Source organism: Ostrea edulis, chromosome 9, assembly GCF_947568905.1.
Source record: "Ostrea edulis chromosome 9, xbOstEdul1.1, whole genome shotgun sequence".
Lineage (NCBI taxonomy): Eukaryota > Metazoa > Mollusca > Bivalvia > Ostreida > Ostreidae > Ostrea > Ostrea edulis.
This window is the reverse complement of record NC_079172.1, coordinates 20,437,076-20,456,145: the sequence shown is the minus strand read 5'-3', so window position 1 is coordinate 20,456,145 and position 19,070 is coordinate 20,437,076. Positions and strand designations below refer to the sequence as shown.

At 34.9% G+C, this 19,070-nt stretch overlaps 1 protein-coding gene across 1 annotated transcript in view; it reads right to left on the bottom strand.

Moving 5' to 3' along the window:
- Positions 1-1,157: 1,157 nt before the first annotated feature.
- LOC125657691 (5'-nucleotidase domain-containing protein 3-like) overlaps positions 1,158-19,070 on the bottom strand; it is a 30,684-nt gene continuing 12,771 nt past the window's right edge. Inside the window, exons 5-16 of the mRNA XM_056148800.1 lie at positions 12,349-12,439; positions 10,751-10,819; positions 10,270-10,326; positions 8,976-9,036; positions 8,193-8,295; positions 7,762-7,863; positions 6,343-6,427; positions 3,702-3,788; positions 3,330-3,383; positions 2,859-2,945; positions 2,673-2,737; positions 1,158-2,586 (exon numbers count right to left, since the gene is read on the bottom strand). Of these exons, the coding sequence (XP_056004775.1) occupies positions 2,364-2,586; positions 2,673-2,737; positions 2,859-2,945; positions 3,330-3,383; positions 3,702-3,788; positions 6,343-6,427; positions 7,762-7,863; positions 8,193-8,295; positions 8,976-9,036; positions 10,270-10,326; positions 10,751-10,819; positions 12,349-12,439 (1,084 nt within the window). The 3' untranslated portion in view covers positions 1,158-2,363. The remainder of the gene's footprint in view (positions 2,587-2,672; positions 2,738-2,858; positions 2,946-3,329; positions 3,384-3,701; positions 3,789-6,342; positions 6,428-7,761; positions 7,864-8,192; positions 8,296-8,975; positions 9,037-10,269; positions 10,327-10,750; positions 10,820-12,348; positions 12,440-19,070) is intronic.

Below are 19,070 nucleotides of genomic sequence, written 5' to 3'. Positions count from 1 at the left end.
ATACTAATTTCCCCGTCCTTGTGCAAAACATTTGTGTTTTTTTTCTTCAAATTTTTGTCAAAATTGCAGAAATACTATCCTGCATAGCATATGTGTTTCACTGATTTTCAATTTAAATATAATAAGTTAGGTTCATATTCACCTTGTGCAGGGATGTCATAGTTAGTAGGCCCTTTGTTACTAAAAACTGAATAAGAATTCTGTTAAATTTTAAAATTCTTATTGCATGTACTCACAATGAATGATGCTGGTTGTTAAATTGATTTAATGTTGGCATGTCAAAAATAAAGAAAATTGGAGGTCCATAGGCCTTATTGGTCATCCGAGAACATGTATTAGTTAAAAATATCATTAGCCCCAAGGCTACAATTTCCTGATCTACAAAACTAAGGTCTCAGTAATAGAGCATTCGCTTCATAACCGTAAGGTCTCGAGTTCAAACCCCTCTCGTGCCATGGCCATGTCAAACCCGAGACGTTATGTAGGCCTAGTTTGATCATCAACCATAGTACATTTATGTAGATGTCTAGTTGACTTCCGAAATTTAATTGCGCATGCCTAGCTTGCTTCCGGACGTTCAGTGCACATGTCTGGTTACTAAAGTTTAACCATTCTGTAAACATAGGCTGCTATTTGGTAAACCAGACATGAGCAGTAAAACCTCTTCCGGTTTCGACCAAAGGCAGTTCAATCGTACTTCAATCGTAACTCTAGTTACTATAGTTGATGATCGAACTTGGCCATAGGTAGTGATTGCTCCTTCACAAAACACTCGGCAGTTAGAAGGGAGAATCATGGGTCTTTTGGATATGTCTTAAAAACAGAGGTCCTGTTGGCAATTAAAGAACCCTCACTACTACGGCCCTGAGCACTCAGCATTTTGTGGCACTTCACCTAAAGCTGGCGACGTCACAATGAGTGAACAATTCTTGATTTCTGTTCTGTCATTACGGCTCCAGGGGTGCAGGAATTCTAAAATTGTGAATTTAAGCAGTTTCCCAAGATCCAAAGATTATCCATACCAAATTTGAAAAGAATTGGAATGGCAGTTATCAACTTATCAAGAAAAAGTTTAAAATGTCCAATTGTTAACAGACGATGAACGTCGACAAATAGCAATAGGTCACCTGAGTGACATACATGACTTGACAACAAAATCGAGATTCTGATATTTATTTTATATCATACACAAATGAGTATCAGCATTAATAGTTGACTAAAATCTTTAGTTGCATTGAGCACTTGCATGAAATATTGAAAATGACTTTAAAACTGATATATGTGCCAAGTAATATCATTCTTATAAATAACATACTACATAAACAAAAAATGAGGCCACCTACTTAAAAACTTGTAGATAAAGCAATCATACCTCATGACAAGAATCTCATGATGTTCACAAATTTTAGATAAAAGAGGTAGGCATTTCAGATTTTGATTTTTTTAAAAAACAAGATGTGTTTGTGAAACACTAATGCCCCCATATGACCAAACTCTAATGTCAAGGTCATGAGGTTAAATATTTTGGTAAAAAAAGAAAGGTCTTGTCACAGGGAATACCCTATCACCATCCATTCAATAGTATGGCCAAGGTTAAAGTTTTCTGCAGACAAACAGACAGATAGACAAAAAACTATATCCCCCTGAATCTCCGATTATGGGGGCATAAAAAACACAGTGTGCATCTTGCAGTTATAAGTAAAAATTTGGTCCACATGCTCTACAAACATTCCTTTATCATTCATTGATGCACTGGGTCCATGTGAAGGATTGTAAGTACAAGTTTTCTGTCTTACTCACAAATTAGTCCTAAGTATGCCAATGTAACAAGAATCTTCCCAACTTCCTTACTCTAAAAAAAAATACCTAGTGAAATCACACATGCAATATAAATTATTTTTCACACACAAAAATATAGCTCTCTAAAACAACAGGTAATGTCACACATATATCACACTGATCACGCCGTATATTACTAGCATTAACATACAGTACTAGCTACTAAAATACATGTTGTCTAAAACAAACAATATATCGAAAAGATCACAGACAACAAAAGCAATTTTTACATGAACTAAGTACGATACAAGAGGGTTAGGTGATAAGAGGGGTCCGTCTCTCCTTCTTCCCCCCTCCCTCTCCTCTTCTTTCACCACTTTCTCCCACCTTCTCCTGCCTTTTACTTCCTCTTCTTTCCCTATCTTCTACACCAACCCACTCCTGCCCCTTCCTTCCTTTTTCCCTTTCCTTCTCTTCCCCTATTCTCAGCCTCCCTTTACCCCCCCCCCCCCCTTCAGCCTGCAATCAATAGTTTTGATTAAAACTGGCTTTTGCCCTTGAGTTCTCTTGGCACAACGTGAGATTCATGCGGAAGTTCCGTGCGACGTGGATAGAACGTGAGGTTCATGTGGAAGTTCTGTGCGACGTGGATAGAATGTGTGGTTTATGGGGTAGTTCAGAAGATTAGTAACGTTGGACGTGTACACATCCGCAAAGCGAGCCAATCTCCGTGTGAAGTAAGTGGGATTGTGGTAAGTTCGGAATATGCTTCCAAATCGGGCATTGAAGAGAGACTTCGTGTAATTTCTGCAAAATACAAGGTAATATATTAAACTCTTAAACTTTATGAAAAATGAAGGCATTATTTTTTTGCACAAAAACAGCTCCCGTACCTGAGGTCTCGCCGCTCGTCTAACCAACACTGTCTAATTTCACTGGTGTCCTGTGCTCTATCCATCTGTTCAGGAGAACGGTTTACATGAATCATATACACATTACATGTTATATAAAGACCTACATTTGTTGTATTTGCAGATGACTTTAATGTTTTGTAACCTGCCTTTTTTAAAAACCCATACCTGAGCATTTTCAATCAAATCCTGCAATGTACACAGCCATTTAACTGCTAGCTGGTATTCTAGACTGTTGGATTTCGTAATCTCTGCCTTAAAATTGAAGTAAACAAGATGTATTTGTAAAACATTGATGCACCCAAATTACAACAAAGTGGAACAAGGTCAAAGTTAAGGTAACAAGGTCAAAGATTTTGGTGTCAATGGATACGTCAAATACACACACCAAATATGAAAGCTCTACCTCTTATGGTGTAAAAGATGACCAACGTTAAAGTTTTTCTTGCTACAGACAGATGGACAGGCCAAAAACTAGATGCCCCTGAATCTTCAATTCCAGGGACATAAAATACTACAAGAACTAAATGTCTAATCTGTAAGATGCTCTCCATAACAATGAATGAATTAGATAATGAATTTACATAGAAGTCATTTAGACAAACCTTGATAAACTGTATATAACAAATCTATGCCTACCTCTAATTCTGGTATAATTGCTCCTGTCCTCCAGCCGTGTTTAAGGGATGGGTCCTGTTATAAACATTTCACACACATGATTAGCATTATAGAATAGTTTAATGATAAGGATGGGAATAAAAAATCTTGGCAAAAGCAGTAATTCTGCAATAGGTATATATTAGACTAGATGGAACATGGTGTTCAAATACACTGACTTTAGATATCCAGTTATTAGTGTGACCTGCACTATTAATTCAACCAGGAAAACTTTGTTTTTGTCATTTCAATGTCGAAACTGCCATCTATACACATCAAATAAACCCAGCAAAAGAATGGAAATAGAGGAAGTATCACAACACACCTGATCTATAGTATACAGATAAAACTTACTGCCAAGTCACTGTACACATGATCCCCAAAATACAGCACATTGAATCCACACCACCCGGTCATGTTCTGAAGCATGTAATAATTTCCCTGAAAAAAAAAATCATATGGGTAATTGGTGACCAGAATGAAAATTCTACATGCTAAATAATATATCTCAGATATGTTTCTAATCTATATATAGCACATATTTGAAATTATTATGTAATAGAATAATTATGAACTTTCTGATTGGCTGAGATTCAACAATCTAGAAAAAACAGAATGTTGCATTCACCTTCACATGCCTAAAAAAGTAAATATAACATTTGATTTTTCAAACAATGGACCAAAATAACTTGGAATTCCCAAATTGATATGACTGGTTAAAATTGTTGGACCTCCGATGAAAACTTGTGTCTCTAATCACTTTCGACTAGGACTTGCATACCAGCTGTAAACAAAGATGGTTGACCAGGTACCGTTTCACAAGCTGCAATATCCGGGTTTGATGTTTACAATTACTGTAAACCAACTTTTCTTCACAATGACTTTGTTTCACGACTTACAAGTGATAATCTGTTTTGATGAGATAAATTTTTGTGACCAACAGTATCTTAAACATACAAGAGACATTAAAGGGAGAAATATTCACAATGATGAGGTTCTTGTGAAAATTTCTTGCTTGCGAATGAAAGTTGGTTTACAGTACTCAATCATTCAGAAAACACTTATTGACTTTTTTTCCAGCCAATACAATGGTAAACATTGTACTTCTCAATTGTCTTTATTTATATATACCGGGTTATTCAATTCTTATTGTATCCTTGTCTCTGATTGGTCAAATTCCAATTGAGGAACGCAAGTTATTTTTGTATAACCTGGTTTGATATGGGGACACACCCCCTTGACAACCAGATGTCGGAACTATTTTTTTCTCTCTCTCTTTCTCTTTTATATCGCAGCACTGTTTTCAGTCTTCTATGGAATAGAAAGTCAACGTGCACAATAAGATACTTCGGTTTGATACACATGTTGTTTGAACTCATTGTCAATATTAGCATCTACTTCTACGCAAATCACTGTTGTAAAACATCTTTCTCTGTATGTATGGTCGAATAATAGATTAAAACAAAGATATTATATTCGAATTAATGATTTGCCAAGTAAGCATTACCCTGTTCATTTTGAAATACATTTCTCACTGGGGAAAAGGAGGGGGTGCATTGTCTCATTCCTTGATCCGTCTTTCAACAAAGCAACAAAAATTCATACGTCACATTTTATCACATGACGTCAGACACATTGACATGTGGATCGCTATTTGTTACTTGCTTACATATTTTCTTGTGTCGGATTTACTATTAGCGACAACATTGCATACAAAGGTAAGTTTTTATCTAGTAGAAGTTTTCACAGAGTTGAAAGCCGTAAATTATTGCATTTTCTGATATTTGAAGATTTATTTTGGGTAGGCCTAAACAATGCAATTTCCCATATTTTCTCAATCTGTCGGAGATGAGTAACTTCAAAGTCGATCTCTATCTCTAAAGGGCAGCGAAATACGCATTACATGGATAGTCTACACATATTTTCTATCAAGATAAACTTCACTTTCGATACAACATTTTGATAAATGGCCAGGCTCCATTGAACTAAGATTAAAGATGGCGACCTTCGGCTTTGCAGTTAGACGCTTCGTGTCGTTGTTGCTAAGTAAATCATTGCGCGGCTTGGTTGACTTGTATTTTTCTGAGTTTATGTACATTTTGATAAACGAAGGTTAACATTTTTGTCTCTTGCATTAAGTTATAAGGAATGATCTTAATTCTGGGGCAAGTTATACGAGTATAACCTGGTTTGGGTCAGTTTACGCTTTTTCATAATCCGCTTCGCGAATTATAAAGCGTAAACTGACCCAAACTAGGTTATACTCGTATAACTTGCCCCAGAATTAAAGTCATTCCTTAAATAACTTGCCCCAGAATTAAAGTCATTCCTTAAATATTAAATATAGAACCTCATGTACTGAACTTGAACTGAGGTAGCTAAATCTGACAGAAAATGTCAATAGATACATGTGATTGTGTGGTATTCTGTATACACTCTGTCACCTACTGGTATATTTTCCCTTTGCTTAGTTTTAACACTGTCGTATGATTCATTCTCTCACCTGCTGGTAGATTTTCCCTCTGCTTAGTTTTAACACTCTGTCATATGATTCATTCTCTCACCTGCTGGTAGATTTTCCCTTTGCTTAGTTTTAACACTCTGTCGTATGATTCATTCTCTCACCTGCTGGTAGATTTTCCCTTTACTTAGTTTTAACACTCTGTCGTACGCTTCATTCTCTCACCTGCTGGTAGATTTTCCCTTTGCTTAGTTTTAACACTCTGTCGTACGCTTCATTCTCTCACCTGCTGGTAGATTTTCCCTTTGCTTAGTTTTAACACTCTGTCGTACGATTCATTCTCTCACCTGCTGGTAGATTTTCCCTTTGCTTAGTTTTAACACTCTGTCGTATGATTCATTCTCTCACCTGCTGGTAGATTTTCCCTTTGCTTAGTTTTAACACTCTGTCGTATGATTCGATCATTCTCTCACCTGCTGGTAGATTTTCCCTTTGCTTAGTTTTAACACCCTGTCGTATGATTCATTCTCTCACCTGCTGGTAGATTTTCCCTTTGCTTAGTTTTAACACTCTGTCGTATGATTCATTCTGAGTATCTGGATCATAAATTCGAAATGGCCTGTAAGTAGAGAGGACATGAAATATTTACAATATGACAAAGCTTGCTTGACACTTTACCATACAGTCAAATCTAAATCAGCACCAAACTATATCCTTCATTGTTTAACAATCTATATTGCAAATCTATATTGCAAACATCACATTGTGTATTTTGAATTTCTTTTCCTGTTCTTTGTCCAGAAACTTCTCATGCAGCGGTTGATAAAGTTGTATACTCCGAACTTCAACAATTTTTTTTTCACCTTGTAAAAACACTGTTAAATCATCACACATAATGCATTTATAAGGCTGTATCATTTCACCTTTTTTAACCAGAATTATTTCATTTTAAATTGGTGTTTACAAACAACCACCACGTAACCATTTCTAGATCTAATGCACGAATCAGGTGACAGTCACATGTCCAGTTCAGAATATGTTACCCAGACATGATTTACACGAGGGAATCGGAATGTGTTTAAAATGGCTATCACTAAAGCCTGATATAACACAGGGACTACCCTCCCCCCTCCCCTCAAACAACAAGGCTCATTCAAACTGGGACTCATTTTTACTTTCATATCAAAATCCCATATTGCTAAGAAATATTTAGAGAACTTCTCATTTTGAGGAGTTAAGGAGACAGCTCTGACGGGTGATTCCTACATCATCCCTCCCAAAGAATCTTTGTTTTGTAGGGATATAAAGAATTGATAATACTGAATGGGCTTTCAATTTGTCAAGGCTTATGAAAGGTTAAATCTTAATATAAATTTCATTATGTTCATATAAGAAAATACAGTCTATTCCACTTATATTGAAGTCGCTTATATTGAACTATCAGCTATATTGAAGTCGATTATATTGAACTCTCTGTTACATTGAAGTTGCTTATATTGAACTATCTTTTATATTGAACTATCTGTTATATTGAAGTCACTTATATTGAACTATCTGTTATACTGAAGTCACTTGTATTGAATTATCTGTTAAATTGAAGTCACTTATATTAAACTAATGGGTTATATTGAAGTCGCTTATATTGAACTATCTGTTATATTGAAGTCACTTATATTGAACTATCTGTTATATTGAAGTCACTTATATTGAACTATCTGTTATACAGAAGTCACTTATATTGAGGTACCTGTTAAATTGAAGTCACTTTAATATATTGAACTCTCTGTTATAATGAAGTCAATCATAATGAACTATCTGTTATACTGAAGTAAAAATAAATCCCCGATAATGTTTTTCATTCAGTTCAACATTGGTTATATAAAACTTTGGATATCACGAACAATTCAGGTCAGTCCTCTGAATTTCAATAAATCTGAAGTAGATTGTAATTACCTTTTTGATTCATTGAAAAATTTTGGTTTTCTAGCTTTGGTTATGATAACATCAAACAGATCTCTCCAGTTATCTCCCACCATAAATTTCATTCCAGCATCCCTGTAAAGATTTAAAAAAAAAAAAAAAAAAAACAAGTTAGTTTTATTTTACCAGTTAGACTGGTTCTAGAATTATTTTCCCAAGAGAGCTACTGTCCTGCAGCTTCAACAACTGTGACATTGATCGAAGCCTTAAAATTTCAGAATAATTCACGTATATCAAAGTATCAAAATCTTAAATCATCCTGAGACGAGAGCAATGCGAGATTTAAAAGAAACCAGTTTACCTTACACTATTACAAAAGAGTTAATTTCATGTTTTGTAGTGTGTTGGAAGTTAGAGAAGATATTCACTTGTGCTGTAAACCTTTTACTTTGTTTTAAACTTACACAAAAGGGAAGCCACTGTTGGTGATCAGAAAGAGTTGTTTCCTCTGTTTAGCCAGCGTTTCCAGTAGAAGACTAATACCAGATTCCTTATCAAGATACCTTTCTGAAAATGAAATTCGTCAATACAACCTCGCATTGGGTCAAATGCTGTGTGACGTGTTTCATACCGATTGTTAAGCCGTTCTTGGCACACTGATTTTGACTGGGGATAACTCCGTTTACCTGATCAGGATATGGGGCTCACGGAAGGTGTGACCGGTCAACAGGGGATGCTTACTCCTCCTAGGCACCTGATCCCACCTCTGGTGTGTCCAGGGGTCCGTGTTTGCCCAACTATCTATTTTGTATTGCTTGTAGGAGTTATGAGATTGATCACTGTTCGTTATCTTCACCTTGCATTTACTTTTATTTTGTTGAAAGCATCATGTTTTTCAGTATGGTCTGGTATACATGACTATATGACATTCTGCAGATTGTATACCTGTTAAACTAGAGTGTTTCAAGCAGCATGTGATTACATCATATATAAAGTGTGGTTGTTAACAGTATTAAATCAAAATTCTAAGAATAATTTTTTTTTATATTTACACTTCCAATATTTTTAACTTTTATATCTTTTAAACAAATTGTAATAACAGCCATTTCCTTCTGAATAATCTGCAGTTGTGATCAATGCACATATAAATCTTGATAAATATAGTACGTTATATACACTGGTCCTATTGAGATAGAAATTGTACTGACGGTCATTACGAAGTGCTAGATAAATAGGCCAATTCTCACCTATATCACTCATAATCTGACTATGCAGTTGACCAGAATTGTGGACACCTTGCACTGCCGACTGAAATCAGAAGTATTAATTAATAATATAGTTTATACAGCTTTAAGTATATTTACATACATCTATTTCTAATTGTACATTAATGTCAAAAGGTGATGTTTCAAGAAATCATTAAACCAGATTACTAAACAAAAAGATTCCATTTGTGGGTGTTTCATTTCTCTCTATACTTTGGAAACACTACATATAATAAGTAAAGTTTGGTATCTACCAAATTACTAAACAAAACGACTACATTTGTGGGTGTTTCATTTCTCTCTATACTTTGGAAACACTATATATAATAAGTAAAGTTTGGTATCTACCAAATTACTAAACAAAAAGATTCCATTTGTGGGTGTTTCATTTCTCTCTATACTTTGGAAACACTATATATAATATGTAAAGTTTGGTGTCTAAAACTTGCTGCTGAAGAGACAGAAGGAAATTAACCATCCAGTAGGTTGTGAGTCGTAATGGTTAAGTAAGTATCCATCTTCAGAAGATTCTTTCCCTCACACTAACCTTTGACATCAGTCACCATTCAAAACATGGATTGAATTCACCACACAAGCTTTGTGATAAGTAATTTTTAAAATTGTTGTCAATCTGCATGTCCATCCAAATTCAAATTGTAGTGATTTTTGTTTGTGACATAACAATAACAAGTAGACAGAGTCCTCAGAATGGCCCTTACTTCATTAACTTCTCCTTTAATCGATAGGTATGTTCTGTATCAAAGCTATTACAATTTACTGATAATGTACTTTCTACAATTTTCAAAGTAAATATTTTATGACAATGTCATTATATTTGAATTGCAGAATGATGCTTACGTCATTTGACCTTGAAATCCATAATGTTTGTTCCCTTGTCTCTAATTTAGATGCTGCATACCAAGTTTGGTAAATATTATTAAGCAGAGTAGAAGTTCAAAACTTTATTACACACAATGAATGATGATGGAGACGACAAATAATATATATACCATCTGATTTGACAGCTAATGGACACTTCATATCAAAATAAAAAATACCTACCTGCACATCATGGAACACATACTCTGGTGGACACTACTTCATACAGAAATAAAAATACCTACCCACACATCATGGAACACATAGAAATAAAAATACCTACCCACACATCATGGAACACATAGAAATAAAAATACCTACCCGCACATCATGGAACACATAGAAGTAAAAATACCTACCCGCACATCATGGAACACATAGAAATAAAAATACCTACCCGCACATCATGGAACACATACTCTGGATCGTAAGGAATGCCATTCTCCATGAAGAACTAAACAGAAAATAAATTTTTCATTACGGAAGTTGTAAAAAAAAAACTTAGTGAATACATGTATTATAATTTTAGGTATAATTCATTGTTAATCTTAAACAAGAGCACTGCAAACGGACCATAAAACGCCCGTGAAAATGCTTACATAGGGTGTTTTTCTGAAGCCATAATTAACTAACTGTTACACTGTGGTAAAAATAAATCCCCAGTAGCATTTATAGCAGCTGTGATTTTAGAGGTTAATTCTTATTTGATCATATCCTGACCTACTTTGATTAACATATATATAACATGTATTTGTACATCTGAATAAATTTAATCTTACTGCTGACAATGAATTCATAAAACATTAATTATATTTGTTGGTAAATATTAAAGTTATTACAACTTTGTTAATAAAGCTGAATAAACCTTGGTCTCTTACATCAGTTATATTGCACAAAAGTGTCATCTCTGGAGGTGCAAAGAGGTCAACCAGCTGGTACATTGGGCCCTTCAAAAAGGAAAAAAAAACAGAAATTAATGACCAATGTACTGCAACTCTAATCACAAATGATTGAATAATTCCAAGCCTTTTGTTGACGGAGATCCAACTACTCAGAATCAATACAATGATATAACATGTTTTACAGTTTGACTGTTGAGACGAGCAAAGACCCATACCATCTTTCAACATACCTTTAGGCATTTAATCCGCTTAATCATTTAAAGAGGCAAATACAACACTGTCAATGTAAACAGTGCATTGTGACATCATATCAACTGCGATGTTTTTTTTCTTCTTCTTTCAAACCAAACAATTATCAACAACAAAACATGCGAAGGTATGAGAAAGTTTGTTTGCAATCTAAAAATGTTTGTGTTACTTTCCGAATCATTACTTTGATCTATCTACAGGGTCCGTGAAGTATACTGCAGTAATGGTGGTATTTTTCCAGAAGCATTATGGGTAATACTCGTCTTTTTTCAACAGATGAACAGCTAATCACATGACTCAAATGGGTAATCATAGGAGTTTGCTTATCATGTCATTTGCTCGCTATTATCCTCCACTTGCCTTGGACGTAAATATAACATGATTTTTCTAACATCAGATACAAATAAATTGGGAATTCCCTAATTGAAACAGTTATCATTTTTTGACTATCAAATGAAAACTCATGTCTCAAATCACTTTCAACTAGGTCTCGCACTCTAACTGTAAACAAAGATGGCTGACAAGATATTGTTAAGTAAACACTAGTCAGGGATTTTTTTAGGGTCTGTAGTGGGCTGAAATAAGACCCCATTACCAATGCTAAAAAGCAGGTATTTCCCCCAATTTTTGCTTGAAAATGCCCAAACAATGAAAACAAATCAAGCAGGGTAGCCAAATCGTTCATATATCTTCTTCACAGGCCCACAGATTACAATTTTTGTTTCAAAATTCCTAAGTAAACGTAATTTTTTGACCTCTGCTTATTTAAATGAGGTAAGCCTTGACCAAATTGAAAGTCAGAAGGAGCCCAATTATACTTTTTAAAGCATTCTGGATTGAGTTTTTCCTTATTTCTTTGTATGAAATATTTTCCCCAATTTCAAGGAAATGACGCTATTTTTCACAATTGGAAACGCTCTGGCCCTTGAAATCAAGACCTTTTTAAAAAAAACCCTGATAGTAGTCGGTTTCAATGTTTTGAATTATTCAACCATATCAAACAATTATTGGCATTTTCTTCGTATATGTTAAAGCTTTATCTACCTCTACCCCCCCCCCCCCCCCCCCCCCCCCCCCCCCCCCCCGAACAATATTCACTTTACCCTCAAGGGTTCATTAATATCATACTTCTCAGGTAGCTAAAGCATCATATTGACCTAAAAACTGTCAATAATTGTATAATGTACCTGAAACATGTAACATTCAATTTTTCACTTTGATCATATACCATTACAATCACAACAAAACATCTAGGTGAGCTAATTGTGGTCCATAATTAAATATTCATTATTTGCTTAAGTTGGGTTCTATCATAATCACTTAACTGTTCCATAGAACGTGTTCATGTCCACCAAAGAGACATGTGTTCCTTCGTACAGCGTTTTCACCGCCTCATCACTCAGTGCCTTTGTACCTCTGCAAAGAACAAATGTGTAGATTCAGATTATGTTTCTATATGTTTAATATACTGTAAACAAACATAATTCCTTCTTTTTGTGGTACATATTTCCTCTGTTCATCTCAATTCAGCAGAAACTTTAATGTAAAATATATAATGTCTCTATTGTAGGAATAGAATAGACACTTAATATTCATAGAGTATGGTACCTTTGGACAGAATTATAAAGGTGTATTTGATGAATTATGACGCTTGTCAGAGGAAAATAAGGAGCTGCGTATCTACCCTTATTACAGAGAAAACTCCCTCAGAATGGGATACATTGTTCACAGTGCAGCACGAGTTATTTCCCCCTGAATAAAGGCGATGCACAACACATTGGGGTCTTCAAATGATTACATCATTATAAGGAATATATAGAGAGCTTACTACTTTTGATTGTAATTAAATGCCAGATAAGGAATTTTTGTGGAAATTAAGTGTAATTACTGCCAAATGATATAACTGTACAAGAGTCTTAGTCATTTATTATATTTATGTGTCCAGGATGTTATTTTTCACAGTCATCAGTATCTTTAGATCAGGTTAAGGCTGTCTTTAGCATGTCAGCAATTCTTCATTATTACTTTTTATCAATATTTTCAATGACCAAAAAACACAATGAATATACCAGAAATTACATGTGCAACCACATCATGTAATTATTAACTTGCAATCCTTTCACATTGCAAACAAAACTAGTTCTAATTGTAACGGGGACCGTTACAGATGTTCCCCAAACCTCCCCCAATTAAAAAGTGATGTCCTTGTGAATCTATAGGAAAAAATCATTTTATTTTTGCCTTTAATTACATGTAGTACGTTCAATATGGTAATTTGAGTACCAAGAAATGAAAGAAAGCGTTGCACGTGCATACACGCCCACGCGTGTACGATTCCGAATTTTTGTTTATGTCGTTCAACAGGCATTTGTATCATATACCCACAGTATGAATTTCATAACCTTTCCACCACATATAAGGAAGTTATAGCGATTTCAAAATCGTCCAATCAGAATTCAGCACACGTGCATGCAGGTGCTGAGCAGTAATTCTAACCACAGCAATTTGTAAGGAGTACCAAGACACATCTAAACCCCTAATATCAATAGAATTTGATGAAAAACAAAAACGTTATCGTTCTTTAAATATTGAAAATTTGAAAAACGTTGAACGCGCATGCGCGTGTGCGTTGGCATTTTTTGTTACACCAAAATATAGATACAAATATTGTCTACGTATGCTGTGAATATCATCTCATTCGCTTCATAAATAAGATAGTTACAGACGTTTTAGTACTATCCAATCAAAATGAAGCGCACGTGCATGCGCGTGCAAATTGGTAATTTTGACCATGCAAATCAGTTAAGGGTCTCAATATCTACCTATGATATGAATATCAAGCCATTTCAATGAACAACAAAAAAGTTAGACTGATTCCAAAGTTAGAGTACAAATTTTGTAATGCACGTGCACGCGCATGCGTGCGCGTGCAGACAAAATAAATATCATTTTTGATATCTACAAATGATATACTACCATCATATTTAGGTTTCATGTCGATCCCTTTAATATTCTGATTTTCCATTTTTTGTACCAAAATTGCAGTGCACGTGCGCGTGCGTGCATGCACGTGCAGACAAAATGACTATCACTATGCACATTTACAAACGCTATACTATCATCCTGGAAAGTTTCATATCGATCCCTTTTGTAGTTTCTGAGAACACTACCGGACAAAAAAGTACCGGAGAAAAAGAATAATAATAATAACTAGAAACTCATTACTAGTAATGAGTAGGTCTTCCGTTAGACCACTTCCGGTAAAGAGCTTTCTATTCCTACGAAAATCATTTAAATGTATCAGAAAATGTGCCTTAACAATGAATGAGAAATGTATTGTCGAATTTTTTATTCCTTTCTCGTAACTTCCGGTGACGACCGGAAGTACTATTCAGATGCGTTTTCCTATAAATGACAGCGACTCTTTACTGTCGATATTCCCTGAAAATTTCACGTCTCTATCTGAAAGAGTTCTCAACAAAAAGAAGTAGACTAGAGAAAGAAAAAGTAGTAGGTTACTACCGACCGGAAGTCAATTTTGAAAAACAAAATTATCAAAACTTTAGAAGTTGATACTTTTATTAAGACATGTGAAAATCATATGAAAGACTTCAAATATAAGTGAGATTTATGGGAACAAAGAGACGAAAAGTAAAAAGATATTTTAAACCACAAACCGGAAGTAGTCGTTTTGACTACCGACAGAGTCAATATTCTTTTGACACTTTGAAAGAGAGTTGATAAACTATAGTATAAGTTTCAATTTAAAGGAAAAAGTTTGAAATTTGCCATTCTTTCCATCACTTCCGGTGACGACAGGAAGTGACGGTTGACATGTTCAACCCCCTTCTGCACGCTTACAAACGGAGAATGATCATCCCTGAATATTTGATGAACCTATATTTTACCTTTTCCAAGAAAAATACTGGGCAAAATTCCTTTTGAGAAACAGAAAATCGGCCATATTTTCCGACCGGAAGTGAATGTTGTAAAAACAAAAATAATTATAGCAAGGTCATTTCATAAGACATTATTCCTGAAAATTTCAAGAAAATCTATCCACCATCTCTGAGAAATCACTCGAAGAAATCGGAAAATCGACATTTTTCAAATACTTCCGGTATAGACCGGAAGTGACGGACGAAAAAATTGAATGTATGTGTACAATGGACTAATGTTAGTTGATCAACTCTACAAGTTTTAAGCGTCTATCTATATTCATTATTGAGAAACTGAAAAAACAAGGTTTGAATATGTCCACCCCATATCTCACGACCGGAAGTGAATTTTACAAAAATATTTCAATTTACACTAGACATTTATAATGTCTATAACATATGTAAAATTTAAATCATTAACTTGTTTTATGACCGAGATTTATGGTACTGAAAAATGAGAGAATGAATAGTTTTTCTTTCATATAACCGGAAGTTGGAGATTCAACTTCCGGTGGGGTCAATAGTTTTTGAGAATTAGAACGAGACCTAATAAACCGATATAGGTTTCAATTTGAAAGAAAAAAGTTTTAAATTTATGAATTATTAATCACTTCCGGTGACGACCGGAAGTGACGGCCGACATTCTTACCCCCCTACTGCACCCCTACAAAGTGAGATCTATTAACTCTGAAATTTTGGTGACTCTATCTTTTACTGTTTCTGAGAAAAACGATTGACAACGAAAACAGCTCATAAGCCGTATTTGCCGACCGGAAGTGAATTTTACAAAAATATTTGACGTTACTCTAGACATTTATAGTGACTATAATATATGTAAAACTCAACTCATTAACTAGTTTCATGACCGAGATTTATGGCACTGAAAAATGACAGAATGAATAGTCTTTCTTTGATATAACCGGAAGTTGGAGATTCCACTTCCGGTGGGGTCAACATTTTTTGAGAATTAGAACGAGATATAGTAAACCAAAGTAGGTTTCAATTTGAAAGAAAAAAGTTTGAAATTGATGATTTATTTGATCACTTCCGGTGACGACCGGAAGTGACGGCGACAAAAAATATTACGTGCATGCACCATAGAGACAATAGATCTATCATCCCTGAAAGTTTCATTCGATTATCTTTAGTGGTTTTCAAGTTTACCCCCGGACAAAGTTTCTTTCAAAAACCGGAAAATCGGACGTATCTGACGAACGGAAGTGAATTTTGAAAAAATGAAAAAAAAGCCTCGAGGTACCATCGTTCCCTATAACCTGTGAAAGTTTCAGGAAAATCCATCCAACGGTCTCGGAGACGAAAGGGGAAAAAAAAAAAAAAATAATAATAATAATAATAACTAGACACGATCTCGTTGCGAGCAACAAGTAGGTCTTCCGTCCAATTTGTTGATGCACTTGGAGTTAAAAAAAAAAAAAAAGACAAATGAGTCCCAATTTAGTTTCCGACTTTAAGACACTTTAGATATAATCAATTTTTCATATCATAAGCTTCTGAAGCAAAGTTGCGGTGAAATTCGTTTGAAATTCGACTCTCCAGGCGAGCCATAAGGCCCGCGCGCCTATTTCTTGATGTCATTTGTTAGCCCTCTATAGACTCAACAACTTTAGTTCTATATGTCTTTACAAAATATTTACCTGTAAAAAGTTATTGAGATCGACCGATATTGACAAAAAATCGACTCTACAGGCGAGCCATTAGGACCATAGGCCTATTTCTTGATATCAATCGATAGATCTCGATAAACTGAACAACTTTTGTTCAATATGTCCTTACAAAATATTTACCAGTTACAAGTTTTTGAAATCGACTGATATCGACAAAAATCGACTCTACAGGCGAGCCATGAGGCCCACAGACCCATTTTTTGATATTGATCGATAGGTTATGACACATTGAACAACTTTTGTTCAATAATGCTTTTCAAAAAATATGTCGTTTTAAAGATATGAGGCGTCAAATATTTACGATTTTGGCCCTTAAAATCTGTAATTACGTAACATATGACCTACTTTTTGATTTGATAAGATCAAGCTCGTTGAGATGAACATTTCCGCTTCTACAACTTATTATAAAATATTAATAGTTTCTGAGATATTCTCAAAAACATTTGGACCCTTCTGAACCCCTAATTTAAAGGGTCAGCCCGTTTTGCTTGATATCGTAAGAAAGGCCTTGTCATTTTAAACATTTTTTGCTCAACAAGTATTTAGAAATTCTTTACCGTTCTCGAGTTATCTCTACAAGAAATATTTAGGGGCCAAACTGTAGCTCCCTAACGGAGCCACATAGGGAAAAAACGAAATGTACATATTGTTTAGATTATCATTCTGAACAACTTTTGTTCAATAATGCTTTTCAAAATATTTGTCGTTTTCAAGATATGAGGCGTCAATTATTTATGATTTTGGCCCTTAAAATCCCTTATTACGTAACATATGACCTACATTTTGATTTGATAAGAACAAGCTCGTTTAGATGAACATTTCCGCTTCAATGACTTATTACAAAATATTAATAGTTTCTGAGATATTCTCATAAACCTTTGGACCCTTCTGGGCCCCTAATTTAAAGGGTCAGCCCCTTTTGCTTGATATCGTAAGAAAGGTCATGACATTTCAAACATTTTTTGTTCAACAAGTATTTAGAAATTCTTTACCGTTGTCGAGTTATTTCTAGAAGTAATTTTTAGGGGCCAAACTGTAGCTCCCTAACGGGGCCACATAGGGTAAAAACGAAATATGCATATTGTTCAGATCATCATTCTGAACAACTTTTGTTCTTTATTGCTTTTCAAAATAGTTGTCGTTTTCGAGATACAAGGGGTAAAAAATTTATGGTTTTGGCCCTTAAAATCCCTTATTACGTAACATATGATCTAAATTTTGATATGAATAGATTTGGATTGTTGAGATGAACATTTTTTGTTCATTGACTTATACCAAAATATTAACGATTTTTGAGATATTTGATCTAGACTTTGAGCCCTTCTAGATCCCTAATTTAAGGGGTTAGCCCCTAAATCTTGATATTTTCGAAAAGATCTCGTTAATGTGCACAACTTTTGTTCTACATGTCTTAACAAAATATTTGCAAGAAAAAAGATATTGGAGATCAAAGGTCAAAAATGGCCGAAATCGGCGAAAAATTTTGGCATCCATTTTTTCAGGTCCAGGCGAGCGTTTAGGCAAATCGCCTCCGGTAAAATCGAATCCCCCACAAATCTTCGAAAATGTTTACTCTATCTTGTGTAGAAATTTCAAGACTCTAGCTTCAAAACTAACGGAGGAGATGTGTGGACAACAAGGCCCTTCAAAAAGTCACTAAAAGAGAGATAACTCCTGACCGGAAGTGACGTCAAGCACGAAATTTTGCAAGCAAAGTCTCGTCACCAAAAGACATCTTTCCTGAAAATTTCGTGAAAATCGATCGAGAAATGGCTGAGAAAAACACGTGTACTACCAAGGAAAATAATAATAATAATAACTAGACACGATCTCGTTGCGAGCAACGAGTAGGTCTTCCGTCCGATTTGTTGATGCACTCGGAGTTAAAAAAAAAAAAAAAAGACAAATGAGTCCAATTTAGTTTCCGACTTTAAGACACTTTAGATATAATCAATTTTTCCTATCATAAGCTTCTGAAGCAAAGTTGCGGTGAAATTCGTTTGAAATTCGACTCTCCAGGCGAGCCATAAGGCCCGCGGGCCTATTTCTTGATGTCATTTGTTAGCCCTCTATAGACTCAACAACTTTAGTTCTATATGTCTTTACAAAATATTTACCTGTAAAAAGTTATTGAGATCGACCGATATCGACAAAAAATCGACTCTACAGGCGAGCCATTAGGACCATAGGCCTATTTCTTGATATCAATCGATAGATCTCGATAAACTGAACAACTTTTGTTCAATGTGTCCTTACAAAATATTTACCAGTTACAAGTTTTTGAAATCGACTGATATCGACAAAAATCGACTCTACAGGCGAGCCATGAGGCCCACAGACCCATTTTTTGATATTGATCGATAGGTTATGACACATTGAACAACTTTTGTTCAATAATGCTTTTCAAAAAATATGTCGTTTTAA